The sequence below is a fragment of the Debaryomyces fabryi genome (assembly GCF_001447935.2).
Source record: "Debaryomyces fabryi strain CBS 789 chromosome Unknown contig00053, whole genome shotgun sequence".
Taxonomy (NCBI): domain Eukaryota; kingdom Fungi; phylum Ascomycota; class Pichiomycetes; order Serinales; family Debaryomycetaceae; genus Debaryomyces; species Debaryomyces fabryi.
In genome coordinates this window covers 38,459-65,398 of record NW_015385479.1, presented here as the reverse complement: position 1 = coordinate 65,398, position 26,940 = coordinate 38,459, and the positions used below count along the sequence as shown (strand labels likewise).

Genomic DNA, 26,940 nt, shown 5'->3' with positions numbered 1-26,940 from the left:
GTATAGGTTACTTTCCCCAGGACTATCTTTTGGTCAAATGAAACACTAATATCTAATTCAGTATTCAGAACTTGAAAATCCTTGTAATTGGAATTAGAGCATGGATCTAACTCAGGACTAACCACAGGCCGTTGTTCGTTTATATACTCTTTAGTCATTAGGTGATACTGAAGATGATTATGGAATATCAACCTTTAACATTTTCATATTCGCAAAAAAATATTAATAAAGAAGATCTTGTTAAAATTAAAAGGTATACGGTTAAATGTCTAATTAAATACTATATATACTGTACGCGATAATAAATAATAATAAATAAAGTAACTACTTAGTAGATTCATCAACTCCAGTAGCATGTTCTGTTGGTTTCTTCTTCTTTTCTCTTTTCTTCGTAGCTTCAGCAACCAATTCTTCAAATACTCTAGCTTCTTCATCTTCAGCTTCTGTTCTTGTAATGCTAGAAAATACTTCGCCAATTAACTTTAAGCCTTTGGCTCTTGCAACTCTAGTGTTCAACGGCACTTCCTTATCTTGCAATATGTTGTCGCATACACCACGAACTGTACTTTGAATTTCGAACTTTGAACCAGACCATGCAGCTGCCAACACTTTACCCATTAAATATTTCTCCATTTCTGCGATATCTTCGGCTGTATGCTTTTCAGGTATCTTTTCTTCTTTCTTATCGTCGGTTTTCACACCTTCACTTCCTTTGGCGTCTTTATCAGCAGCCTTTTGGGCTTCAGCAGCCTCTTTCTGTTCTTTCTCTTTCTTTAACTCTTCAATCTCTTTCTCAATTTGGTCAACTTCCTCGGCATTTTTCTTTGCTTCAGCTTGTTCTTCAGCTTCTTTCTTAGCATGATATTCATTATCCTCTTGCATTTTAGCATATTCTTGCATAGTCAGCTGAGCATCTAAGGCACTAGTAATAGTCTTGAAAGTGTCCCTGACAACTCCACCTTTCTCTTTTACTGACCACCAGAGACCACCGAAACCTAAGAACGTTTGATTCTTTAAAAAGATCTTCAGCTTGGTCTTATACACCGATCCAATAGTGTGCAAGATTTCTAAACCAAAACTTTCCATCTTCAACGATTCCGCTTCGTACTTTAATTTTTGTTTAAATGATTCTGCAACGTCTTCTTTCATATCTGTTTCAGTGAATAATGAGAGCTTGTCGATCAATTTTTTGGCTAATTCCTCTCTCATTTCGATCTTCTTTATCCTACATTCTTCTTCGAATTTTTCAAGTTCTTCCTTACGCTTTAACTCTTCTTTTTCTTCCTTGGTCAATTCCTTCTTATCTCCATCCTTTGTGGCTGCATTACTAGCACCCGACGAATCTTCTAAAAATAACTTTTGGGTCTTGTCACGTAACTGAACGTCTTCTTCGTCCTGCGATTTAGTATTGGTAGGAGCATCACTAGTAGTAGTTCCTGATTGCGTGGAATCCTGCGATTTCGACTCACTTGCTTTCGTGCTGGGATTTTCGCCGGTCTTTTCTTCTTCCTTTGTATCCTTCTTTTCCTCATCTCCATAGCCAGATAACTCAGCAGACTTGGTTAACTCTTGAAGTAAGGATAATTCACCAATCCAGTCCTTAAATGCATCTCCTCCAAAAATCATAGAGAAAAATTCCGATGGATCTTCAAATCCTTCACTAGGAATCGATTCTTGTTTACCATATTTATCATACTTTGACCGCAAATTATCGTCCGACAAAACTTGGTATGCCTCCCCAACTTCTTGGAACTTGGCTGCTGCTGTAGGGTCTCCTGGATTCTTATCTGGATGAAGTCTAATTGCAGCTTTTCTGTATGCCTTCTTTATGTCCAATGAAGTTGCATCGGGCTGAAGATTCAATAAATCATAATATGTAGTATCTACGACCATTAGTTCAGCCTAATCAAATGTTCTTTCTCTATTGCCAATACTATTTCGACTATAAGTCTTTCAATTCTGGTACTATGGTGCAAATATGACCTTCTATACAATGTCTGTGGCAATTTATCACAAGATGACATAGGATCTACGCGCACGACTTTCTGATGTATGGAATATAGCTAGGACGACTACTAATATCTAAATAACGTTCTATATTTGTAATATTATATGAATTCAATGGTTATATACAAGAAGAAGATTAAGCTGAATAATATACTTTTCTCAAATCTACTAATCTCTTACCTCTACCAGCAGCAAGGTCCTCTAAAGGTCTTTGCTTGGTTAAGGCTTCAACGAACCCTTTGGTTACGTTCATTGGGTTTCTAGACTTGTAGATCTTACCTCTCAAGTCTTTGATACCAGCAGCCTGGCACACTTCGAAGATGTTAGGATTGACTCTCAAACCAAACCCAGATGGAGCCGACTTAATAAATAATTTGACCGCATGGAATTTGTACTCAATGTCACCTACAATGGTTCTCTTTTCATATCTTGGAATAGGAGTCAAGTTTTTTACTGCGTTCCAGTGGGCCTTGACCAATGCAGTTCTCATACCGTCTCTTGACTTACCTTCACCTAAACCAATCATACCATTTTTGTCACCCACGACAGTCAAGGCATAGAAGTTAGGAATCTTACCTTTCGAAGTTTGACACGAAACTCTCTTCATAACAATCGGACGCACATAAAGGTTTGATATATAACGTTGATCTAAACCTGTCAACTTAGCTAAACCTTCGGCGATTTCCCTTTTACCCTTCAATGCAGACGAAAATTTTTTAGGGCCAGCTTCCGGCTTGAAACGCAAGGCTAAATCAGTTCTGTCGGCTGCTTGGATTTGGGGAATAGGTGGATAAGGAGAGTGATTCTTGGGTTGGTTTGGATATATGATAGGCTCGGTCCATTTTGGATCAGTGGTTGAGTAGTCTGACGATTCATCTGATGGGGCTACCCTCGATTTGGTTTTTTCTCCTTGCTTTTTCAACTCTAATACAGTCTCTGGATCCACCAATGACTCAGTAATCTTGATACTTTGTAATAATTCTGGTGTATAGAACTTGGACAAAAAATCAATATGCTTGTCGACTTTTGGTACCTTACTATTGATAATTTTGGATGTAGAAAATGCCTTACTCCCTCTTATTATACTGGAGGGACCAGGTAAACGAAATGTACACTTGAACATCCTCACTTAGTCGTTGACTTCCTTGATCTAAGTATTGGTGTAGTGGTAAATGAATGAATTTTTCATTTTTTCAAATTTCGAGATTCCTCTTACCCGGACTTTTATAATCTATACTGTACCAGTCGATTTTGCAATCACCTTCATTCTATATTGCCATATAATAGCCTAGACGTGACAATATAACAAGCTCTACGTTAGATATTGTGGTATTTATTTAAATAAATAGGTTATAATTTGAAAAAAAAACGAATCGATTGATAATATCCCAAGACATCACCATGGAAAAAACTACAGAGAATGAATAGCTACCAATGTATAACTAATATTCTGTATCCAAAAAGACTTCTTAATGTCCAGTAAATATAAATCCCAGTTTACTCGCTATTTTCATAATTGGCTAATAGATAGTGAAAATGTTCTGGTACAATATCTGATGATTGATAGTTCTGTATGCAATGTTGGCAATACCTACATCGCAAATATGAACGAAAGAGGAATATTATATATTTGATGCTTGATTACGGCTATGTTAACTGAGGGTAATGGCGACAGTACTATCGGATTTACCATAGGTTGTGGGTATTATTATATCACGATATTTATTCTTCATGCTTTAAAAAATCCAAGAAATCTATTTCTTCAAAGCATTCTGAATGTTCCGTGGTACTTGACCACTTTCTGTCGTTTGTTTTGGAATAGTTCATCGTATGGAAATCATTAATTTCCGAGGAGTGGTTTAAATACAGAAACGATTTCTCATTTGGAATAATATTACTACTATTAGTATTACTGTGCTCTTGTAGGTGCGGTGGGAGAAAGGTTTTGTCTCCTGAAAGAACACCAGAAAAATCATGCAAATTAGCATCTTCCACACAAAAAGATTCTGTTTTCAAATAACTCATATTGTCAGATTGGTGAACTTCCAGAGGTTTTGGCAATGAGAATAACGGAAAAAAAGATATCAATCTTCGCCAGCGAGGATATTCAAAGTTTATGGTTTGGGACTTATCAACTTTAATTGTTGTAATTTTCCAGGGTTTTTCTCTGATTAAGAATACAAAAGTATCCACCGCACAATTGAATGGTTGCATGAATGCTGCAGTTCCATTCAACCATATATGTGGTTTCACAGATAGTCCATATCTCAAGTCCATTCCATGGACTACAGTTGTGAAGATCCACAATAGAAGATATGAAACTGGGTAGATAAATATCGCCCTCATTTGCCATTGAGCCTGCAATCTGCGGGATCTGAAATGCTGAAGAGTTTCACTGCTTATGTCACTCTGTAAAGATCCACGATGGACAGTATGCAATTGAGTTTCGTCATTTTTTGAAGCAAGTGTGAAACAGAACAAATAACCCATAATGTTTCTAAACTTTCTTGTAAATCTATGACGCTTACGGCGTGTATCATCTATCGCCAATGTATTTTCAACTTCACTGTACTTTTTCTTTACATGTCGATAAATGCAGCAATATATAACAACTATCGATGCCATAATAATATACCGGGGAATCCAGCTTAAAGCTAATCGATACCAAATTGGTCTACTGGGAGTATAGCACCAATTGGTTAACGGTACATAACCATGGTCACTAACAAACGGAATTGCAGCAAGCACAATCGGAAGCAATACCGACACCACGTACACACTATGCCTATATGGATACAACCCACCTTCATAATTCGACCCTCGTTTAACTCTTTGATTGGGTTTATACACTAATAATGCAACATGAATTGCAAAACTCAAGATAGCGATATCAGATCCTTCTATTGCAAACGCAGTGAAAAATCCCGACACTTTACAGAATTTTAGATCATCATATGCCCCGTAATTCGCTAAAACAACGGATGGATAAACCAACAAGAAGATAGCCTTTATTAAGTCATGTAGAATCAAAAAAATAACTAACTGATGCCTGAAAACTCGTTTTCTATAATCAATAGCTAGAAAGAAATACACTCCAATGAATCCTGCAACTATTGAAATTGAAGCTGAAACTATCGATATTATCCTCTGTCTATCTGCCTGGTGTGTGGTATAACGACTGAGATCATCCGTATATGGCCATACTGAGCTCATTTCAAAGGCATTAGAAACTGTTCCAGTTGGCTTAGATAGCTCAACGAATTTCGCATTTCTACTTATGCCCTCCATGAAATATCTGACGGTGAAACGGAATCTATCAAATGTTGACCTCTACATCTATCTGATTCAAACGAAGAGATTTGAAGTAATTTTAAGATATTATGGTCATGCAGTCCTTGTTCAAAGCGAGGTGAAATCCAGCATGTCATGCAACTTTATGTTAACATCTGCGTTTAGCCAAGTGTAGTACTATGATCGTTGCTGTGTATCGCATTATGCAGATCTCACAACAAGACACCATAGAGATAGTTTTATATGTATGTACTTACAGATGCTAGGGCCATACTCGGTTATCCATATGATGATTGAGGTACCTCATCTCATTGCGTACTCTTAATGACCTTTGGATTATTAAAATTATCGCATGCAAAATTAATAATTAAGCCTTTGTGGGGTGCAGAAAGAGAGCAGCTCATAATAAGTTTTGCAATAGAACACTCAGTTTCCGCTGCATTCTACTATGCGTATATTCATCTAACAACTTCTATACAACAAGCTGTGTTTAGTTTACAGATTATTCAGTTGATCCTTATTCTTGATCAAAATACTTTATCACAGGATAAATTATATGGCTACCTAAAAGCACTTGTACGAAAATATTAATCTTTTTACAAGCTGTTTGTCTCGCTATTGATAATTATAGATAGATGGATAATAATCGTTGAAAATCAACTCAACAGTATAAAATCTAAAACAGCGTAAATATTTAGATCCGAAAATAAATAAAATTCAAATCCTATAACAAAACACAAGGGATGACTATCTTAAACTAGGCCACATAGGCCTATTATTATACAAAACACAAAAACTTGGGTATGATGAATCTGGAAAATAATTCGATGAACTGGAATGTAACCAAAACCCAATAGTTTAACCTATTGGATCAATGACTGGTGATTCACGTTCCAGTTGGACAAAATCTGCTTGAGCCTTAGGTTTGTCGTCTTCGCGTTCATTGTTCTTCTGCTGTAACTCGATTACTTCCATTTTCAACTTTTCAACTTCTTTCTCTAATCTCTTACCGAAAACATCAATATAATATGTAGCACCATTATATGACGCCCATATAAATATGAACAGCATGAATGCACCACAAGCATGCTTATATCTGAACCAAATTGGGCAAAAACTCATGGTCAAAATTTGATATCCAAATTGAATTAACGTAAAGGCAGTGATTTGCATCCACGTATATGGCAAAGAATTGACAAATTTGCCCAATGGATCATTCTTGTTTTTCTTCTTGAGATAGGTGAATGAAGTCACTTTACCCTTTTCAATCTGTTCTTTTCTCTTGATAGTGATAAAGTAGTGGTAACACACTTGCCAAAGAGTGTAATATATGGAGGTCCAAATTATACCGTTGATAAAGTTCCAGCGATCAATACTGGCCACAGCTGGAAATCTGACGGCCCTGTATTCCTCTGGCAATTCATGCACAATAACGAACAACGTTACTGGGGGCATAATATGTATAAATGAACTGGTGGATTTTTCGATCGAGTGTAATACAAGCGAGTTTCTCCACGTAATGACCGCAAACGATAACGTTCCCATGGCCAACGAAAACACCGACACGAAGAGTGGTTTCGAGTCTGGGAATCCCCAAATAAATAAAATTAACAATAAATTGACATAGTAACACAAATCCGCCAAATAGTATTGAAATGAAAGCTTGAAATACGTGTAGAACCTGATAGGCATCAACACACAGAACAAAGCCGTGTGAAAGACATGGAACCATTGCGGATATTTCCCTATCAAAAACCCGCATGTGGCAATCAAAGATATGGCCAACGCATAGAACAACTTCTCAGCAGCTGATGAACGCAAGCTATCGTGAAGTCTCTTGTCAAATTTCCCCACATGGGCCATGAAATTCTCATTGAGCTTCATCAACTCTGTATTCGAGTCGGTCTTTCTTGCCTCATCCTTGAGTTGTTGAAATCTCTGTTTCGTCTTTTCTTTCATCTTGTTGAACTTCTTCTTGGTCGAATCACTCACCATATCCACATCAAACCCAAAGTCAAAATCCGATAAAAATAACAACTTGGATAAATCAATAAACGATACACTGGCCGATGAATCACTTCTCTTCAATGTATATGTGCTGCTGCTGCCCTCATCATCTTCATTTAAGACCGCAGATTCATCCCTACCATCGTCTTGCTCGTTCTTTCGGCGCAAATTAACTTCCAGTAGCATTGAACTATTGTCAATATCATTCGATCCAATACTAGAAACCGAACTCATTCTTCTTTTGTTAAAATTACAATTCCACTTACTGTGTTGAACTGAAACCAGTGACAGTGATGATATATGGGCCATATTTTGCAATTTTGTGTAATGGAATTCTGGTAATACCTTAGTACTTGCTATGGGTATATATCTTCAAATAAGTATTATATATGACAAAGAATATAAAATACTACATTTCTAGGATAATACTTTGTTATTATCAGATCAATATTAACATATTACAGTGTTATGTATAGATATTAGTATCATAATAAATACATGTGGTTTACAAACCCACGTTTCCCAATCACAGTGGCTGCTAATTCTACTTAGTAAGAAATTATGCGAGTCAATGACCATCAGAAGATAAGAAGAGGCGTCGGTAGTCGTATGACTGGATTCCTAGAAGAGAAACTATTTTTTAACCAGTAATCATCGACTAGCAAAACATTGGGCCTATATTGGATGGAACCAATTCTATATCCGGTCAGGTGACCTTTTCCGAAGGGTTCATAAAGCATAGAGGACCAAGCCAAGAAGACGAATTTACAGGGTCAAAGTGGTATAATAAGGGGAAAAAACGACATGGGGAATCAGAATTACAAGACGGTAAACTTTTTGGCATTCAACTTTGCTGGATTTGCGTGCATTGCATTAGTGGTTTTCCTTTCGTCTACGCAGCCATTCTTCTTAGACCTGGTGGTACGGGTAGACAGTAAAAAAATTGGCAGTATAATAGGTACTTTGGGATTTATAGATGAATTGACATCGGTTGTGACATCTCCTTTTATAGGGGCGTTGTGTGATAAAGTGAATAATATGGTTTATGGTACTGGGATACGGATGGTCGGAGGGACTAGGGCTATTGAATTTGGGGGATTTGGATTGATAGGGATCAGTTTAATTGGATATGCAAAATTAGGAAACAGTATAGACTGGTTATATTTGTGGAGACCCGTATTTGCAGTTGGGGTTACTGGTTGTATGAGCATGGTGACAGTGATGTTGAATGAATTATCAAACTCCGACTTTAAATTGGCATTCTGGAAGAAACAAAATGAAGTAGTTGAGCATGAATTCGAAGACAGAGAGACCCTTGAAGCTGATGGGTCGTACACAGTGGAAGATATTCCAGCTTGGGAGGAAGGGAATAAGAAACATGGGAGATATGCTGCGTTTATTGGTATATCAACCGGTTTGGGGGCCATTTTTTCCGTATCTTTCTTCCTTCCAATGCCATCTAAACTTTCGGACTCACTTTCTATACCAATTAAGGAAGGTCTCCAGCTATCCTATTTAATTCTAGGATTCGTAGCAATTGCTGCAGGGGGGTTTTTATTGGTAACTCTCTATGATTCGACAAGACACAATGAGTCAGTGCCTCACACAAACAGACCTGGGTACTTTCAATTACTTCATGAAGGGGTTCTTGCGTCAAAGGGCAATATTAAAATTCAATTGGCGTATTTGGGGTCGTTTGTGGCCCGGTCAACTACGGTGGTCATGTCGGTATTTATTCCGCTATTAGTGTACAATTTCTACTACAAGAGCGGAATATGTGGTTCTGACGGGGATGGCATGCCGTCCAAACAAAGCTGTCGTGATGGATATGTATTTGCAGCAATATTGACTGGTGTCGCACAAACAGTAGCTCTATGTTCAGCTCCATTATGGGCATGGCTTATAGACCACCCACTGATCGGGAGTACAAAGTCTTTATTTATATCTTCATGCCTAGGGATAATAGGGTGCTTCGGATTGTGCATCATGGGTTCCAAATCCGATATCTACGACCCCAGAACCGCAGGTTCCTTCATAGTCGTGAGCTTTATTGGCTTATCACAAACGGGGGTTATAATTACAAGCATGAGTTTTATTAGTAGCTTGAAAAAAACTGGTAATTCGACAGATACAATCGGCAGCATAAGTGGTTTATATACTTTATGTGGTGGACTAGGTATTTTGATCATTACAAAAGTTGGAGGCTTATGGAGTGACCGCTGGATTTTAGGTCCGTTCTTTGTTCTAGGCTTATTCAACCTTATCTTGACCGTAGTATCCGCTATTGGTTTATAAACATGCTCTATGATACTATTAGATATAGATATATATATACATATGGTAGACCTAGATCAACAAACTTCTCACGTGAATCCATTCAAAAATGAAAATTTCGCTATAGTATAGACTTCTTTGTCTTTTGAATCAATTTAATACCTACAAGCAGTAAGGATGATTGAGGTTCTATTGACAGTGGTACCATCGCTTTGTTGGATTGTATATCGCTGTTATCAATTACTTCAAACGCCAGTGGAAGGCTTAATCGAAGATTTGAATATAGAAATTCCTCATGCACCTACCATTTGCATTGATTCAATAACCCATACCTCCGTGGTTATTCACTGGGATATTGAAATAGCATCCGATGAAAGCCTTATATACGTGCTTTTGATCAATAATCAAGAAGGTATGTTAAGAAATGAGTAGAAATATATTTTGAAGCAATACTAACCAAAATAGCGGCAACTATGGGCGTAACATCATGCCAACTCAATAACCTTTTAGAGAACAAGTTATACCAGATTCAAGTAGTAGCAATAAATGTGGTTACTAACTTTAGGTCTCAGTCGGCTCCGGTGTTTATTGAGACTTTACCCAAACCTGCAAATCAACTTCAAAGCAACACGACATTACCTATGATCACCGACAATGAAGTCAAAGTGTCCAGAATCAGTCAAATCAAAGATTCTGACTCGAAACCTTCAAAGACTAATTTGCCATTGCATTTAGAACCTGAGGATGTGAAGACTAATAAATCACCTGAATCCTTGAATGAATATCTTTTGCTCTATCAAAACGAGTTACGCAAGGCGAGGGAAGAATATGAAATGAATCATGACCAGCTCAATCAAGAAATAGGCAAATTGAATCAAGAATTGAAATTTTATAAGAAAGAATATGAACAAGAAACTGGGACTAAGATGAGAAAAGATTTCAACGTCAAGGACCTAGAGAAAAAGAGAGATAACTTAACTTTCCAAAAAAGTAAGATCGCTAAAGAATTGAAGTCTCTAGAATCGATGAATGATATTTATAAGTCTGAATTAAATGACTTGAAGAATAAGATAAAGAAATTGACGGAAAGGAAGCAACAGATTATGAGATATGAAAAGACTGATCGCCTGAAAATAGAGAGACAAATTAAAAAGGTTATGGGAGAAATTGAAATATTGAAAATAGAGAACGATGAAAGTGAAGATGTCTGCAAAACTTTAACTGCAGAAAAGAAAGAGATTTCTATTGCTTTTAATAGCCTTAAGCCATTAGTCGAATCATTCAACAGTGAAACTATTTTTAATAAAGAAGGAAATTTAACCCCAAAAGCAAGTGAATTATTGGATAAATTATACAAGCTCCAGCCAACCTGGGCAAATGACATTACCAATGAAATCTACAACTCAGTCAATTTTGAAATTAACTGGAAATCAACGTTTAGATCAGAAATCAGAAAGTTTTTATCAATCCAACATAGCTTCGAAATTGCCAAAGTTAATCAGGATAAAACTTATCAGCCGATTAAAATGTCTGAACATCAGGCTAGTATAGAGTTTGGTGGTTTTAGTAACGCATTGCCTAAGAAACCTAAGCGAAGCTTTTCTCCGTTGACTTCTCTGCAATCACAAGTGAATGATGAGCATAGTAATGACCAAGGGAATGACCAAGGGAATGAATGGTATAATTTCTACGGACAGGTTTATTCGAATGAATCGGCAGAACAACTTCAGAACTTACCAAACCAACAGCAATATAATGAGCATTTTGATCCTATCCCATCGCAAGGAGTGACTTATGATGACACGGTTTACAGTCAAGTGAATAATGGTCTTCTTAACTCTCCAGTCCAGGAGGATGCATTGCTACAAACTGATTTGTTGAACCAGGATCTTTTGACCCCCAATTCGTTGATGAGGAATAATGAGTCATATTTTGGCTATCAGTCTTCGTTGCCCAATATTAACACCGTATGGAATTCAGGCATAGATACAAGAATGAATGCTAATATGAATGCAAATATCACTAATGCCAATATGAACCATACCAGCCTTAATACTGGGTTATCTGGAGTCAATTCCAATATTAACAATCCTACTATCAATAATACCAACATTAGTGGTTTGTCTGGCACCAACATGTCCAACTCCAACTCCAGCTTGAATTTCGGGTTAAGCAACATGCCTGCTGACTTGAATAGCCCCTATAGTGACTTTAAAGGGAAGTATGGGGATCTACAGACCCATTACAATGACTTGAACAGATTGCCGTATAATCCCGACATTAGCCTTTTTAACCCGGTTTTGGACCGCAGTGTCTCCAGTCTCAACAACAAGTACTTTGCTCCTCAAAATGCCGATGTTGAGCTCAATGATACTCCTACGTCTACAACAAGTAACAATCCTATCCTGTCACCAATAGGCTCCTTGCTTTCTCCGCCACCTCATACGACTCAGCACCAAAAGGACTTTGGTAATTTATGGCTAGACAAACCCTACACCCTGCATAATAGAACTGTGTCGGGTTCCAACTCCCAGATTTGGAGAAATGATCATTTAGGCCACAGTCATAATTTCAATTTGCAATTGTTTTCGTCTTCTCCTTCGTTAAACAAAAACGAGAGTGACCTAGACTTGAGCCAAAATACTTAAACTCCGCTCCTTGTTTATACTTATTGCGAATTGAATCTATATTGTATATATGTTGACTCTATATTGACTCCATACTGACTCGTGTACTCATTGTAGGCATTTTGCTCGCTTCTCTCCACCTCAAATATGGATTTTATATTTACTATATGGAAAAAAAATGGCTATTGTTAGCTTGCTTAACGTTTCTTTATTGTTGAACGGCATTTTTCTTTTCGCAGTCGGCATAAACGGACAAGTTGCGAATTTTTTGACTGATGAGGTTCCAAAATCATAAAAGCCGCATATTACAAATAGAACTTATAAATATTTCATGATTGACATTTTTCTCAACGGTTTGTCATCTCATCATATATATATAGCAGTATTCCGGGGAGGCTAATCTGGAATAAACTATAGAAAAAAAATAGTTCAAAATACAAAAAATAGACCAATAGACTTAAGATGACAGTAGAAATAACACCGGAATATTCTACTCATAATGAGTTTAGAAGTGATACTTTTACTGTGCCTACCAAGACGATGTTAGAATCGATTCAAAACAGTACATTTGGTGATTCCGTGTATAACGAAGACAAAGCTACATTGATGTTAGAAAAAAAGATGTGTGAGTTGACCGGAAAGCCAGCAGCGTTATTCTGTGTAAGTGGAACATTATCGAACCAAATTGGATTGAGGGCTAATTTGTTACAGCCACCATACTCCATTTTATGTGACTATAGGGCACACGTATTCCTTCATGAAGCTGGTGGATTGGCCACTTTGTCACAAGCCATGGTACACCCAGTGCATCCTTCTAATGGAGTTTACTTGACATTGGAAGACATTGTAGAAAATATCACTCCTGATGATGGAGACATCCATGCAGCACCAACCAAGCTTATCTCGTTAGAAAATACATTACACGGAACTATCATGCCTATAGAAGAGATTGCTAGAATCAGTGCTTTTGCCAAAGAAAATAATATTAAGTTGCATTTAGACGGGGCCAGATTGTGGAATTCTGCCGCGGAAACGGGTATTTCGATTGAGAAATATTGCTCATACTTCGACTCGGTTTCGTTATGTCTTTCGAAATCGATTGGAGCTCCTGTCGGTTCCATCTTAGTTGGAGAACCCTCACTCATTGCCAAGGCCAACCACTTCAAAAAACAAAACGGTGGTGGTATCAGGCAAGCCGGTATTTTGGCGTCGATGGCTATGGTGGCCATCGATGAGAATTTCGCAAAATTGCCTTACTCGCATGCCCTCGCTAAAGATGTCGCAAGCTTCTGCGAAGATCATGGAATCGCATTGGAAACTCCGGCTCATACCAACTTTGTCTTCCTTGACCTTGTAAAGAACAAGATGGATGACTCATTACTTATTGAATTAGGAAAAAAGTACAACGTTAAGTTGATGGGTGGTAGAATCGCATTCCACTACCAATTATCCGAAGAAAGTGTCGACAACGTCAAGAAGGCTATATTGGAATGTTACCAAGATGCATTAAAAAACCCATACACCAAAACCAAATGTAACAAGAAAATGTACAATTTTGATGCCATCAAGAATTCATTAGTCTCCAATTAATATATAAGCATCCTATAATGAGCGTATCTAATCTATCCTAATAATATACATGTATGATAATATATAAGTAATAATAAAATCGTGTATTGCCTGATTTTTTTTCCTACTCCGAAACCACTGTTTTGTCGCACCATCATAAACCTTCCGATCTTGGAGCCAACAACCCACCGCATTTAGTTTTTGTCCTATAAACTAAACTAAATTTTATCAACACAGCATCATCTTGGGCCAAAGACCATTTATAGCAATTGGCAGCATTAGACATTTAATCGGATCTCTACGATTCGGATTTAAGCCGACAGTACGCATTAAAGGATCTGTGGTTGACATAGACTAGGGTGCTTAAAGTCCGCCGGGAGGGTTATAGTATAAGATGGTTTTCTCAAGGCTAATAACTAGTACGGCTAATGCATGCATCATAAGATATTAATCCGAGAAAAGGAAATTTGATTGCTCCACGGATAAAAAGAGAAATTCAGCATGCCCCGAAAAAGGACCGGAAATAGTCCATCCGGCCAGGTGCTTTCACTAAAACTCTGGCCGGACGAATGCCGGAATATAAATTATACGGTATCTCAGCAGCTATATGTGTGGAAACCATCCGATTACGGGTATTGATAGAGAGGTTATAAATATGGTAGCAATCTAGACAAAACAAGTATTGAGGAGTCAGAATCAAGAGTAATAAGAGCTCAATAGTGAAAAGTAATAGATAATACTAATAATATGACGCAGAATTCGTTATCAAGCCTGGCTTCATTAGATGATGAGGCCTATAATCCTAACCCACTTACAGAAAATTACGTCAACGATGCACAATCAGAATTATCACCAATTAATTCGAGATATACTACTACATCAGATAGGAAATCATTGAGAATGAGTAGAAGTGAGACTAGAAAATCATTACAAGATTTAGGTTTATCATCGGAAATACCTACCCCCGATCTTGTACATCCTCCAGTGGAGGATCCTATCTTTCCAGAAGAATACACATTAGAAACAGATACAGGTTTAGTGCAGGTACAAACATTGCAATCATTGGGTAGACGGAAAACGATGGAATCCGGCCATCATTTGCATGTAATAAATTCAGAAGATTCATCGAGTAAAGAGAAACTGGAAGCTTCCGACCTTAATTCAAGCCCAGAGAAAGTATTAGATCCAGAGATAGAGTTTGTGACATTTACCATTGGGGATCCTGAGAATCCCCATAACTGGCCTATGTGGGTCAAATGGTCTTATACGGCCTTGTTTTCTATATTCGTCATTTGTGCTGCATACGGGTCCTCATGTTTAGCTACTGGATTACCCACTATTAATGAGAAATTTGGTGTTTCCACCGAAGTTTCTACATTATCAGTGTCCTTATTTGTCATTGGTTTCGGAGTGGGTTCCATGTTTTGGTCTCCTCTTTCTGAACAACCAAGGTTTGGAAGAAGAATAGTTTACTTCGTTTCATTTGGACTTTATGTGATATTCAATATTCCCTGCGCTTTAGCAAAGAACATCGGTACTGTCTTGGTTTGCAGATTCTTATGTGGTGTGTTCTCATCTTCTGCTTTGGCAAATGTAGGTGCCAGTTTAGTTGATATGCATAACGATACAAGAGGTTTGGCAATCGCATTTTTCAGTTTCTGCCCCTATTCTGGACCTGTTTTAGGTGGTATTGTCAATGGTTTCATCAGTGTCAATACAGGAAGATACGAGTTAATGGTTTGGGTGAACATGGCATTTGCAGGAGTAATGTGGATTATCATTTCATTTATTCCAGAAACATATGCACCTACCATATTAAGAAATAGGGCTGCAAAATTAAGAAAGGAAACTGGTAATCCAAAAATTATGACAGAACAAGAGGCAACCCCAATGGCATTCAAGGAAGTTGTTAATACTCATTTATTACGTCCAATCAAGTTTATTGTTCAAGAACCTACTTTAGTAATAGTGTGTGGTTACGTGATGTTGATTTATTCATTGCTTTACGCATTTTTCTTTGCATATCCTGTTATTTTCAACACTTTGTACGGATATAAAGATGATAAAATTGGATTAATGTTTATTCCAATCTTGATTGGAGCTGGTTTAGCAGTTATGACGACAGTTATTTTGGAAAAAAATTATAAAAAGATTTGCATGAGAAGAACACCAACTCCAGAAGATAGATTAATTGGTGCTATGATCGGATCTCCATTCCCATGTATTGCCTTATTTATTTTAGGAGCTACTTCGTATAAACACATTATTTGGGTCGGGCCAGCTTCATCTGGTATCGCTTTTGGGTATGGAATGGTGCTTATTTACTATTCTTTAAACAACTACATTATAGATACATACGCCAAGGTGGTAGCTTCTGCCTTAGGAACTAAAGTTATAACTCGTCTGTGTGGTGGTGCAGCGTTCCCATTATTCATTACCCAAATGTATAACGGTTTAGGATTGCAGTGGGCCAGTTGGTTACTTGCATTTGTTTCGTTGGCAATGGTGTTAATTCCATTTTTATTTTACGCATATGGTAAGGTCTTGAGAGCTAAGTTATGTAAACAAGACTATTCAGCCGTACATCATTAATTAATTAATAATAAATACATTTATTTATATCTAATACATAATTTATCAAATATAATTCAAGCATTTTAATAAGCGCCGTGATGCATTTCATCTACTTGAAGAGAAGCAAGCTTCGTTGTAATCGAATGCTTTGTCTTCTTGACCAATTTCGTAATCTTATCTAATTTAACGCCTGTGATTGCTTCCATAAATGCTCCGATTTCAATATTTTCATGATTTCCTAATAAGCCATAATACGGCTTGTTGGATAATAATCGAGATCTAATTTGTTTAGAATTTGTGTATGCGTAAATATTAACATCCACAGCCGAATGACCATGAGTTGTCCACCCAGTTTGCGATCTCACAGAAACTATATTGTTTAAAACATATAATAAATTTGGTCCGCTATTTGAATAGTGTTTAATGGTTTCAATTTCCTCTGTAGTGTAGTCTGTGATTCCCAAATCCTTTTCAAGGATTTCTTTCACAATGAACTTGTCAAGAGTTGTTACGTCGTCGTTAGTGGAAGTGAAGTTGACAATCTTACTAGACAAATATTCTCCTGAGTGTGTACTGTTTAATAAAACTTCTGGGTACCATATATAGTCAGGATAGGAAGGTGTATTTTGTCTTGATGTGACTAAACCACCTGTTTCGTGGTCTGAGGTAGAAATTGCAACAGTATCAGTATCAGTTTCGTCAATGAACTTTAACACTTCTTTAAATGCATCGTCGTAAGCTAAAACTTCCCTAACCTGAGCAGCAGGATCGTTGTGGTGGCCGGCATGGTCAATACGAGAACCTTCAATAAGGAAAAAGAATCCTTTGTCGGAATCCTTAGTAGCCTTCGATAAAGCAGTTAAGGCAACTTTAACCTGTTCTGCTAATGATGGATAGACCTTTGGATCTCTATCGATATCATAAGGAATATCGGTGTCAGCCAATAAACCCAATAATGGAAATTGGACATTATGACCGTGTTTCAATTGATCAAATTGTTCGCGGTTTCCCACATAATTCCATCCTTTTTCATGCTGTGCTTCTTCCACCAAGTTTCTGTCATCTGAACGACATCCACCCTTATGTGACTTGGGTAAGAAATGACATCTTCCACCTCCAATGATCAAATCCACCATTCTTCCCAAAGGATACCCTCCCAACTGTTGTTCAGCTATCATGTCTTCTTGATATCTCTGGTCGACGTGTGAGCTAAAAGCAGCCGGAGTAGCATCAGTTATTCTCGTAGTAACAACCAATCCTGTCATATATCCTTGGAGCTTCAAAGCCTCTAAAATTGTTCCGCACGGCTCACTATCAGCTGAAACTCCGATGGCTCCATTATACGACTTTAATCCACAAGAAAATGCAGTCGCCCCAGCAGCAGAATCTGTAATAAGTGAAGAATTAGACCTGGTCCTCGAAGACCCAACTAAATGTTGATCTAACTGCAAAACATCGTCAATGGGAAGCCCATCTCTGAACTGCTTGAACGATCTCGCAAGCGATAAAGATGCTGGTCCCATACCATCTGTAACCATAAATATCACATTTTTTTTCTTATTGGTATCAACTTCCATAGGTTCAGGTCCCTTTATGTTCGATAAACACAAGTACACAGTACCGATAATAACCACCACATGCGTTAAATACTTCAAATATTTCTCAAATGAACTCTTCTTCTTTGTATTATATAACGAGATAGGTTCATCTCCTAACAAGGAGGACTTCTCTGTTGTCATTTTCACTTTTAATAACTAAATGTATTAGCGTTAGAAACAAGATTAGTGTAGATATATATAGTAATGAGGTGCCCAGTTTTATTGGCCGCGCCAACCCATTTGGGTCACACGACTCATAAATAATCTATTGATGATTTTGCACCTACTGATAAGCAAATAGAACGGTCATTTCAAGGGATATTCGTCTAGTTTTTGTTGGGAATAACCGTGGAAGACATTCAAATAGTTATTAAGTTTACTGTGTTTAAATAGCATAAGTATTTATGTAGAAATCGATATAAATTTCCACCTTTTGTCATTAAAGGGCCCACGTTTTCTGTTTTATGGGATAGCAGCAGCTGGAACACGATCAACAGGATATTTGGAAGTAGTGAATATGTAATAATAAGAGAAATGGAGAGATAGAAGCAAGTCCAAATAACATGTCAGATCTCTTTGAAAGATTTATAGAGATATCAGTAAATTTTACATAGACCTCTCCATTTGATCACGCAACAAAACAGTAAGTCTATTAATATGTTTCTTGGGATACCAATAGTCCCAATGTAGCCAGCATAAATGTCATTGAGCTGAAGTGAAATCAATGAATGAGGATACTTGTTGTAGGTAGAGTTGATAGTAAGATTCTGGAAATTAGATGCTCGTTGTAAGGGTCTAGATAAGGGGAGATTTTGGATGTATAGAAGGTTTATTTATTAATCTAGCAACATCTGGCCGAGTACAGAGCTTCTCCGGAATAAGAAAAATAAAAAACGGCAAGGTATTGCAGACTCTAGGTCTAAATATATAATAACGATTCCGATAGCGTTGTGTCTTTACGGGTCAAGTACATCTAACTTAAAAATCATGCACCGTGATACTTTGTGAATCATCTATATCCTTGATGATAAGATTTGCAATCGACAAGTCCATAACAGACAAACCCACCAATTTCAGAACAACGACATTGGTCGAGGTGGTGTACTCGCTAGGGTCTTTCTTTGACTTGCAAAAGTCTGTTAATTCGATAAGCTGACTTTCGTCGATACCACTTTGTATCAATTCTCCGGCTTCGTGTAAAGTATGCTCTTTTGAATCCACGAGGATCTTCGGTTTCGACGCTGCTTCCTTGTATTGGGGAACAATGAAATCTAAGTCTAATTCTATCATGTGTGGTTTGTAAGAACCTATTAATGAAATGAATTTCTTTACTTTTGGGTCCAGGTTTATGTAGTCTGCCTTAATGACAGCCTCTGTAGATGGAGAACATCCAAAAATGATGGAGCTATCAGAAACCTGCTTCTTGATTGTACTCAATTGATCATCCTCAGAATACAGATACGCCTTGAATGATACATTAGGAAACTCCATAAGTAGCTTGTTGGCCAACTCTTCGCCGTTCTTCAACGTTCTATTGATGATATTGACGTGGTTAACTTTATCTTGGTACAAAATAAGGGCAAGCTTGACATGCCAGTACGCCTGCAAACCCACTCCAAATACCGAAATACTCGAAATTGAAGCATCACTGTCATAAGGATCAAGAACCTTAACCATTGGGATAGTACTTGCCAATGCTGTTCTAAAAGCTGTAATAGATTTGGCATTCAAAACTCCCTGAAGTGATCCGGTATATTCATCCAATACCAAGATACATCCTTGAAAGCCTAAGCCATTCTTAGAATTACTAGGTCCACCTGAAATGAGCTTGATGCCAACTTCATTAGGTGCTATGCAAGGCATAAATAAGTGGGTTGTGTCTGAATTCTCCGTATTGGAAGTTTGTACAATTCTCGGAGGTACTATATTTGATGGATCTTTTTCATAGTTTAAGAGGCCCTTCAATAAAGAAGGTTGAAATTTATTAATAATAGCATCTCTGCTAAGAGTGGAATTGAAGTACTTTTCAACGTTGTCTTCTGTTATGATCTTCATTTCTAATATAAGTATTTTTATTTCTTTACCGTATATAATTCTTCATTATCGATCTCGGATATCTTACTAGTAGGAGCAAAATCTACAAAATTCTCGGAACAAGCATACAACACAAGGTACGTCATTGTAACTATACATAATCATACACTGATATCTAGTCTAATTTTTTATGCCATCTGTCCATTATCAGAAAAAACCTATCCCAATCACGTCCCCCAAGCAATGATTCATTCCGTTCAATTTCACTACTATTGTCCAATTTCATTAATTCACTCTCCTTGAAATCCTTGATCTCTTTTAAAACTTTTGTCAATTCTAATTGATCTTCAGGACTTGATATACTCTGTACCGATGCCAACTCATCTAAAATCAACTTTTCTAACGTATGTATTAATGCATAAAAATTGGATTTAGTCTCGATTGAAAGAGTTGCCCTCGTAGTTGTAAATGAGTATATTTTGTGCTTGATTGACAACTTCTTCAACAAAGATAACAATTTAGACTTAGGATATTCTTTGTATTGACTAAGCTCTGAAGTGATAATATTCTGAGTTAGCTTGATTGAGCACAACTTCAAAAATGACTTTTGCAATGAAGTTAAGTCTGACTCATGATACTTCAATGCAAATTTAGTTATTTCTCCATTGTTCATCAACGAGGATTCCCATATAATGAAGGTTGATTTGATGCTGTTTAATAATTTAATGAAGTAAGCCTCATTGTGGGAAATGTCTAGTTTAAGTGGCAGGATATATTCAAAGTAAAACTTCCATATAATTCTCTCGTAAAATGGAGTTAATTCACCAAGCCGTATCATGGGCAAATAAACTTGCATGAAATTTTCTTTTAAATTCTTTATTATGAGTAACGGTTTCTTCAAGTCATAGTATTTCTTCAATAGGACCACCTTGATTTGAATGAAATTGATTTCTTGCCAGTTTTTGAAGTCTTTTGGGTTCATGTTGTTGATGTCAAACGGCAATTTATTTAAATTGACAAAATGCTTATTTAATAACACATCTGTCATTAGTCTTGAACTTAATTCGTTCTGCGAGTAGAATAACTTAACCAATTCTATTAAACTTCTTTCATTATCAATACTGTTTACATATTTCCGTAAGTCCTTGTATGAACTAGTCAAAAGGTGATAATTTGATTTGGCTAAAGAGTCACTTGTTTGTGATGCTATATTGAGGCCAGCCAATAATTGATCTAGATGTCTTTTCGTATCTGAATTGGGAAGTGTATAATTCAAATATGGTTCTATTTTTTCATCAGTCAGCGAATCCTTTGCAATCAAATTTGTGAATAACGATGGTCTATAGTTGATAGTATTCCTTACTTCTGTCCTGGGGCTCAAAAGGTTCAAAGCATCTGCTAATAGAACATTTTCACTATCACTATCATCCTTATTAGAAATAGAACGAACAAAGCTAATATGCGAGGTTTTGATATTATTTCTTGGAACCCGTAAGAACAGTAGAATTACACTAGTATTAACTGGTTGTCTCTGTACCATCCTTAATACAATAAGTTCTATACTGTGTTCAAAAGGTAAACGTTAGTACGGATAAAGTAGTATTTGAGACTGATGATGATGTACTAAAAACTTACACAAAATTGGAATATGCTTAACGATAACGATAGTATTAACTATATATGTATTTATACAACTAAGTAGAAAAGTATGACCTTATTTGTGTCTTATCATTTCTTATTAGATGTGATAATAGGCTTCCAAATTTCAGTTGTCTTATCGTAATTTTCAGGTAGCATTAAATAATTAAATATCATCCTATAATTATGCTTTAAGGAAACTAGTTCACCTAGTACGAAAAACTGAATCAATGACTCCTTGAAATTCTTCGATTTCTTGAACAATTTAACGAAGTTCTTGAAGATCTCACTGTAAGTCAAGGACTTGTTAGATAATAATAAGTAGTCCGTCTTATTTGAAACTGTCAAATGGTTGAAGGTTATACCACCTTGTAATCTATTGGAATTCTTCAACTTCAACAAAATGACAAATAATGGGAGATAGTTTATAATAATTAATAAGTTTTCAATGGAGTTTACAACAATGATACATGCCAATCTTGATAAGAAGAACATTAAGTAAAATGCAAATACTGTAGGCAATAATAAAACTAAGATCATGAACAATAAAGTCCCCAATAGTAATTGATCTATGTCAAAAAACTGACCCTCGTAAGTATAATTATTCAAGTTATCGATACGGTTACGTAAAACGTTATATTTCTTTCCGCAAAATAATTGGAACAATGATTTAATTATCTGTATCTGCTTCTGATATATCTTGGTGGACGTAAAATAGAAGCAATAAAGATGGAATGTGATAATCTGGAAATAGTCAATAATGCATCCGATGAAGAAGGTGAATCCAAGATGGCATAATATTCCTACATAAATCTTGAGCATCTGAGACAAGATCTTGTGAAATGCTGATATATTGTTCCACGAGCCAACAAAACCAAGCATATAACTGAAATTTAATTCAATAGGACGGAATACAACGTTATCTGAGTCTATCATTAAAATATCCGCAACTAAAAATTTCCAAAACTTCAATGTCCATAAGAACAAGTCACCCATAAACTGACCTAGTTCAGTATTTAACTTGAACCCTGCAGGATGATTAACCGATACCCATAATATTAAGTCATAAAAGTCATTAAATAATAGTTTTTTGATTATAGTTTCATTAATGAACATTATAATACTATCAAAGTTTGAAATTATTATCTTCCAAGTGCTAATTCCTAGTAACACGTCGTTGAATATCAACCATATTGAATTGTAAAGATTTATGTAGTTCGAGTTGTTTATATTTAAGTTAGAATTAAAGACTGGAATCTTTAATTTATGAAGGACTTCTGAATCTCCATATAGGATGTTTTTATCATAATAGCATAGGAATTGAATAGGAAAGAAGTTTATTTGCTGCAATCTAAGATCTAGTTGTCTGAATACATGCGAGCAATCAATTAATTTAATATTCCTAAATTCATAGTTTAGTATCCAAATTATCCAGATGGTCAACATTTGGATAGTAGAGACAATGCTTATTAGTATTTGAAAGATCATCCTGCTGATGGTTTCAACTTTTTCATTACACCTTATACGCTGTAAAAATGACGGGCTTATATTTGTAGACATTGATCTTTTGATCCAGGCTTGAATAGCATTCTTGTATCGTGAAGATTGATTAATCTTATCTAGAACTTCATCATCGGAAATTGACAACAGCTTGCTTTCACGCGTAATTGGATCAAATTCTGTGAGTTTTTTTTGATATATTTCATCGTTTGGGTTAACTTCAACATTTCCTGTCGACTGAAGAAGAATTGGGTTGATTGAAAAATATTCTAAGTTTCTGAAGTTAGGAGGCTGGAAAAGAATAAACGAATATCGCTCATTATTATTTGATTTCACAATCGGGTATTCGTCTGCAATATCATACAGCAATTGTAATCCATTCTTCTCTTCCAGTGTTTCATTAACACAGCCAATAATTTGTAAATCCTTCAATAGTTCATTCTGCTTAGTGAAATCATAAAGTTTTGCACTTATATCCATGGGTACCAAATGTATAACAATGTGAATATTTTTAATATGATATCCTAGTATATAGAACCTCTTTCCTCTATTCCTCCTTGTTCTTAATGTACTTAACAAATCATTAGGAAAATATATGTGATGATTCATTGTGAAAAACTATCTCTTCTCAAATACTGGGAGCTGTTGTTGAGATTATTGTAAAATGAGTGCTGGTCCAAAAACGTTAATGTATCTAATTCTTCACTATCGTAATTCTCACCTTCTGTCTCACCTGTTTCTGTTGTGATCCTAATAGCGATATCTTCGTCGCTTTCTATGGCACTTGTATCAAATTCGCTAGGACTTTCGTCACTTCCACGTATGTTGGATGCACTTTTTGATGCTGATTCTGATTCTGAATTATTCTCTTCAGGGGATGTCAACAGGTACTTATTAACAAAAAGAAGATTAACAAACCCAATCCCAAATACGAATAATAATGAAAGTAATGCTAATGAGAAGATAAACCTCTGTGCTATGTCTATTTCAATATTACTTGATCTCTTCCCAACAGACTCCGAATTGGTAAATGCAAACGATGTTCGAGATAGCAATAGAATAGAACCAATTACTGTATCAATGTTCATAAGAAACTACTGATATCATGTAGACTAAATGTAGTAAATGATAAGCTACAGATCTACGATCTATGAAATTTTACCAGCCTTGCGCTCAAATGACACAAACGTACTACTGAATCAATACTATTACATATATATATATCAAATAGAGCCTACGACAGAACTGAAAATGTAAGAAAAGCTAGATCACTGTGGAATACTTCTTTGAATTTGAACAAAGCTCTTCTTTCTATGACTATCGGCAATGCTTGGCTTGCGATTGAGCGGATCATCATTCGAATCACTATTTTCAAGCAGACCTTGTAATGCCAATCGTTCGTTAAGATTGGTGCTGGATGAAGCAATAGATGATGATCTTCTTGTTAATGAAGGTGTTGTATTTCTATCCAAGTTTAACAACTTTTTAACAACAAAAATTGAAATTGAGCACAACAACATAAGTAAACTGCAAACTAAGAAAACAGCACCGGGAGCATTCCACCGGGCTAACGAAGTCTTATATATTGAAAGAAACGTCACTGGGCCAGCCAATGTAAAAATGTTCTTCAATAGAGATGTGGCACCGAAAAGTTCTCCAATTTTAGATTCCGGATAGAACTTTATGATAGCAGAATTCAAAGAAGGGCTTGCTAATGCACCGAAACTCATAAGTGTCATTCCAATCAAAAACCAAGTAGTTGAGGGGGCTAAACTTAAGACGACTAATCCTATGGATTCAAAGACAAAACCAAGAACACAAACACTAAAGTCGACCATATCAAATTGATTTTTCAACACCTTGAACCGCAAGCCCTTCTGTAATAGCTTATGGGTAATAACAGGCGACAAAATTATTAGAATCACTGCCCTTGAAGAGCACGCGATGGCTAACGAGTGACCTATCTCAATTGATCTCCAATTAAATTTATATATTCCAAATAAGACATAGATCTCCATCAAGGAAATTCCAATAGCCGTAAGCATACAATCAACAGTAACCAAAATTACAATGACAATTCGCATACGCCTCAATTTGGCAGGGTCCAGTGTTGGAGCCACTTCATTTGGTAACAAGAGAAGCTTCAAAGGCTTCAAGAAGTTTATGGCACTAACGACACGAGTCAAAATTGAAGGCTGATCGAGTTCTATATCCAGCGGTCTAACATCAACTGACAGCGATGAGCGAGATAACGATCCTGCTCTTGATTTGGATCTTGCCTTTTCTGACCTAGACTCTGGCATAACAAACACGATAAACATTAATACTAAGAAAACCGCAACGATTTCAAATTTTAATGGGAGATATTCCCGTTCAGAAATGTCCATATACATGTTTATGTCCAGTATTGTTTCTTTATTTGTATGAACCAGTTCTGGTAATGACAATAATGCATTACCCAAAATAGGACCAATAGACAATCCGACAAAAAGACAGGCTATTCCCAACCCCAAGGAATAAATTCGTTGATGGGGTTCAACCACATCAGCAATATAGCAATTGGTCAAACTAATTAATGATATCGACCCACCCGTCAAGTTTCCGGCGATTTCTGTAGCCACCATGAGTCCAAAACGAAGGTACTCATGACTATACATTACATAGAACTTGAAAATCCTTGCAATAAGAAATACCGCTAAAATCAGAATCAAGAAAGGTTTTCTTCCATACTGGTCAGATAACTTTCCTATCTTACCCTGGACAAACATCGTCACGACCGCCACCAGTATGCTGTATGTCAAGTATAAATTCGACACTAACAATTGGGTGCCAATCGGGTCACACTTACCCTCTTTGGACATACCAGAAAGGTAGTTACAAGCCAACTTGAACGTAATCATTCTTCTGGTTGAATCACCACTGGAAAAAGCAAGGGCAAAGAAGAAAAGGGGAACCCCAATCATTAGCACGGAAGGTCTTTTTAGCCAGTGGGTGGTTTTATTTAAATCTCTCTGTTCACGGAGCCACACTGCATCTTCATCAAGCTCGTAGTCATCATCGTCATCCACAAGCGCTTCATATACATCATTTACGGCATGTTCTAAATTTGCAATGTCATTGGGGTTCATAGGTTTGGTGCCTTTGGAGAGCAATGGCAGATCCTCAACAGGCCTATCCATTCTGCTCATACCTCTATTTTAAACTAGCAAGAAGCAAATGTCGTCAGCGAAAAGCGATAGTTATTTAAGCTAATTTGAGTTTCTATATCTGTTGATACGGCGTTATCAATGAAAATAGCAAATAAATCATAGGATTAGTAACTATCGGAGATAATTTTGATGCCTCGCGATTGCGAAAATTTCCATTCAATTTCAGGCGAAATCGGATCGGATCAACAAAGAGAAGGTGATAGGATGCTCCTGATAACACAATGGAGTGAATGGAACAGGAACAGTACATGGGCTATGAGAGGTATCTAATTGATGAGTTGGCTGGTGGAAAATAGAGCTTTAGGTATGTTGTGATGCATTCGGCCGAAAGGTCTTTGAGTATACCGAGTAGTGTTGAGATGATTAGAGAGTCTAGATGTTTACAGGCTAGGTGTTTATAAGTTAAATATTATAGGCTGGATGTTTCCAGTTGTTTATAGTCTAGAAAGTTTACTAGATTACAGGGAAAAGTAGAAACCAATGCAGTCCATTCGGTTTGCTGCTCTACCAGTTGCCTGTTCCTGCCAGTTCACCCGTTCTAATGGCTACACATTTTCAAGACTATTTCACCCATGATACGGACACTGGTATTGATTCAAAATCTAGCAGAAA

General features: G+C 36.7%; 14 protein-coding genes across 14 annotated transcripts; 4 read left to right on the top strand and 10 right to left on the bottom strand.

The window, feature by feature from the left end:
* Window positions 1-324: 324 nt before the first annotated feature.
* On the bottom strand, window positions 325-1,893 carry DJP1 (Djp1p; the record flags this gene model as incomplete). Its single annotated transcript, XM_015611648.1, has 1 exon — window positions 325-1,893. One exon carries the CDS (start codon window positions 1,891-1,893, stop codon window positions 325-327), a length of 1,569 nt encoding a protein of 522 aa, XP_015467557.1.
* Window positions 1,894-2,143: 250 nt separating this feature from the next.
* Window positions 2,144-3,130, bottom strand: AC631_02817 (mitochondrial 37S ribosomal protein uS5m; the record flags this gene model as incomplete). Its single annotated transcript, XM_015611647.1, has 1 exon — window positions 2,144-3,130. One exon carries the CDS (start codon window positions 3,128-3,130, stop codon window positions 2,144-2,146), a length of 987 nt encoding a protein of 328 aa, XP_015467556.1.
* A 599-nt stretch (window positions 3,131-3,729) lies between these two features.
* On the bottom strand, window positions 3,730-5,295 carry AC631_02816 (G-protein coupled receptor; the record flags this gene model as incomplete). The annotated part of the gene is made up of 1 exon (XM_015611646.1): window positions 3,730-5,295. One exon carries the CDS (start codon window positions 5,293-5,295, stop codon window positions 3,730-3,732), a length of 1,566 nt encoding a protein of 521 aa, XP_015467555.1.
* An 861-nt stretch (window positions 5,296-6,156) lies between these two features.
* On the bottom strand, window positions 6,157-7,539 carry AC631_02815 (glycerophosphocholine acyltransferase; the record flags this gene model as incomplete). Its single annotated transcript, XM_015611645.1, has 1 exon — window positions 6,157-7,539. One exon carries the CDS (start codon window positions 7,537-7,539, stop codon window positions 6,157-6,159), a length of 1,383 nt encoding a protein of 460 aa, XP_015467554.1.
* A 570-nt stretch (window positions 7,540-8,109) lies between these two features.
* On the top strand, window positions 8,110-9,600 carry AC631_02814 (uncharacterized protein; the record flags this gene model as incomplete). Its single annotated transcript, XM_015611644.1, has 1 exon — window positions 8,110-9,600. The coding sequence occupies one exon, from the start codon at window positions 8,110-8,112 to the stop codon at window positions 9,598-9,600; it is 1,491 nt and encodes a 496-aa protein (XP_015467553.1).
* Window positions 9,601-10,052: 452 nt separating this feature from the next.
* On the top strand, window positions 10,053-12,227 carry AC631_02813 (uncharacterized protein; the record flags this gene model as incomplete). The annotated part of the gene is made up of 1 exon (XM_015611643.1): window positions 10,053-12,227. The coding sequence occupies one exon, from the start codon at window positions 10,053-10,055 to the stop codon at window positions 12,225-12,227; it is 2,175 nt and encodes a 724-aa protein (XP_015467552.1).
* A 441-nt stretch (window positions 12,228-12,668) lies between these two features.
* GLY1 (Gly1p) lies at window positions 12,669-13,796 on the top strand (the record flags this gene model as incomplete). Its single annotated transcript, XM_015611642.1, has 1 exon — window positions 12,669-13,796. One exon carries the CDS (start codon window positions 12,669-12,671, stop codon window positions 13,794-13,796), a length of 1,128 nt encoding a protein of 375 aa, XP_015467551.1.
* A 726-nt stretch (window positions 13,797-14,522) lies between these two features.
* TPO3 (spermine transporter) lies at window positions 14,523-16,367 on the top strand (the record flags this gene model as incomplete). Its single annotated transcript, XM_015611641.1, has 1 exon — window positions 14,523-16,367. The coding sequence occupies one exon, from the start codon at window positions 14,523-14,525 to the stop codon at window positions 16,365-16,367; it is 1,845 nt and encodes a 614-aa protein (XP_015467550.1).
* A 65-nt stretch (window positions 16,368-16,432) lies between these two features.
* On the bottom strand, window positions 16,433-18,088 carry AC631_02810 (uncharacterized protein; the record flags this gene model as incomplete). Its single annotated transcript, XM_015611640.1, has 1 exon — window positions 16,433-18,088. The coding sequence occupies one exon, from the start codon at window positions 18,086-18,088 to the stop codon at window positions 16,433-16,435; it is 1,656 nt and encodes a 551-aa protein (XP_015467549.1).
* Window positions 18,089-18,925: 837 nt separating this feature from the next.
* Window positions 18,926-20,002, bottom strand: AC631_02809 (uncharacterized protein; the record flags this gene model as incomplete). Its single annotated transcript, XM_015611639.1, has 1 exon — window positions 18,926-20,002. One exon carries the CDS (start codon window positions 20,000-20,002, stop codon window positions 18,926-18,928), a length of 1,077 nt encoding a protein of 358 aa, XP_015467548.1.
* Window positions 20,003-20,156: 154 nt separating this feature from the next.
* AC631_02808 (uncharacterized protein) lies at window positions 20,157-21,521 on the bottom strand (the record flags this gene model as incomplete). Its single annotated transcript, XM_015611638.1, has 1 exon — window positions 20,157-21,521. The coding sequence occupies one exon, from the start codon at window positions 21,519-21,521 to the stop codon at window positions 20,157-20,159; it is 1,365 nt and encodes a 454-aa protein (XP_015467547.1).
* A 188-nt stretch (window positions 21,522-21,709) lies between these two features.
* On the bottom strand, window positions 21,710-23,599 carry GPI1 (phosphatidylinositol N-acetylglucosaminyltransferase; the record flags this gene model as incomplete). The annotated part of the gene is made up of 1 exon (XM_015611637.1): window positions 21,710-23,599. The coding sequence occupies one exon, from the start codon at window positions 23,597-23,599 to the stop codon at window positions 21,710-21,712; it is 1,890 nt and encodes a 629-aa protein (XP_015467546.1).
* A 125-nt stretch (window positions 23,600-23,724) lies between these two features.
* AC631_02806 (uncharacterized protein) lies at window positions 23,725-24,207 on the bottom strand (the record flags this gene model as incomplete). Its single annotated transcript, XM_015611636.1, has 1 exon — window positions 23,725-24,207. One exon carries the CDS (start codon window positions 24,205-24,207, stop codon window positions 23,725-23,727), a length of 483 nt encoding a protein of 160 aa, XP_015467545.1.
* A 180-nt stretch (window positions 24,208-24,387) lies between these two features.
* AC631_02805 (uncharacterized protein) lies at window positions 24,388-26,298 on the bottom strand (the record flags this gene model as incomplete). The annotated part of the gene is made up of 1 exon (XM_015611635.1): window positions 24,388-26,298. The coding sequence occupies one exon, from the start codon at window positions 26,296-26,298 to the stop codon at window positions 24,388-24,390; it is 1,911 nt and encodes a 636-aa protein (XP_015467544.1).
* Between the last annotated feature and the right edge of the window lie 642 nt (window positions 26,299-26,940).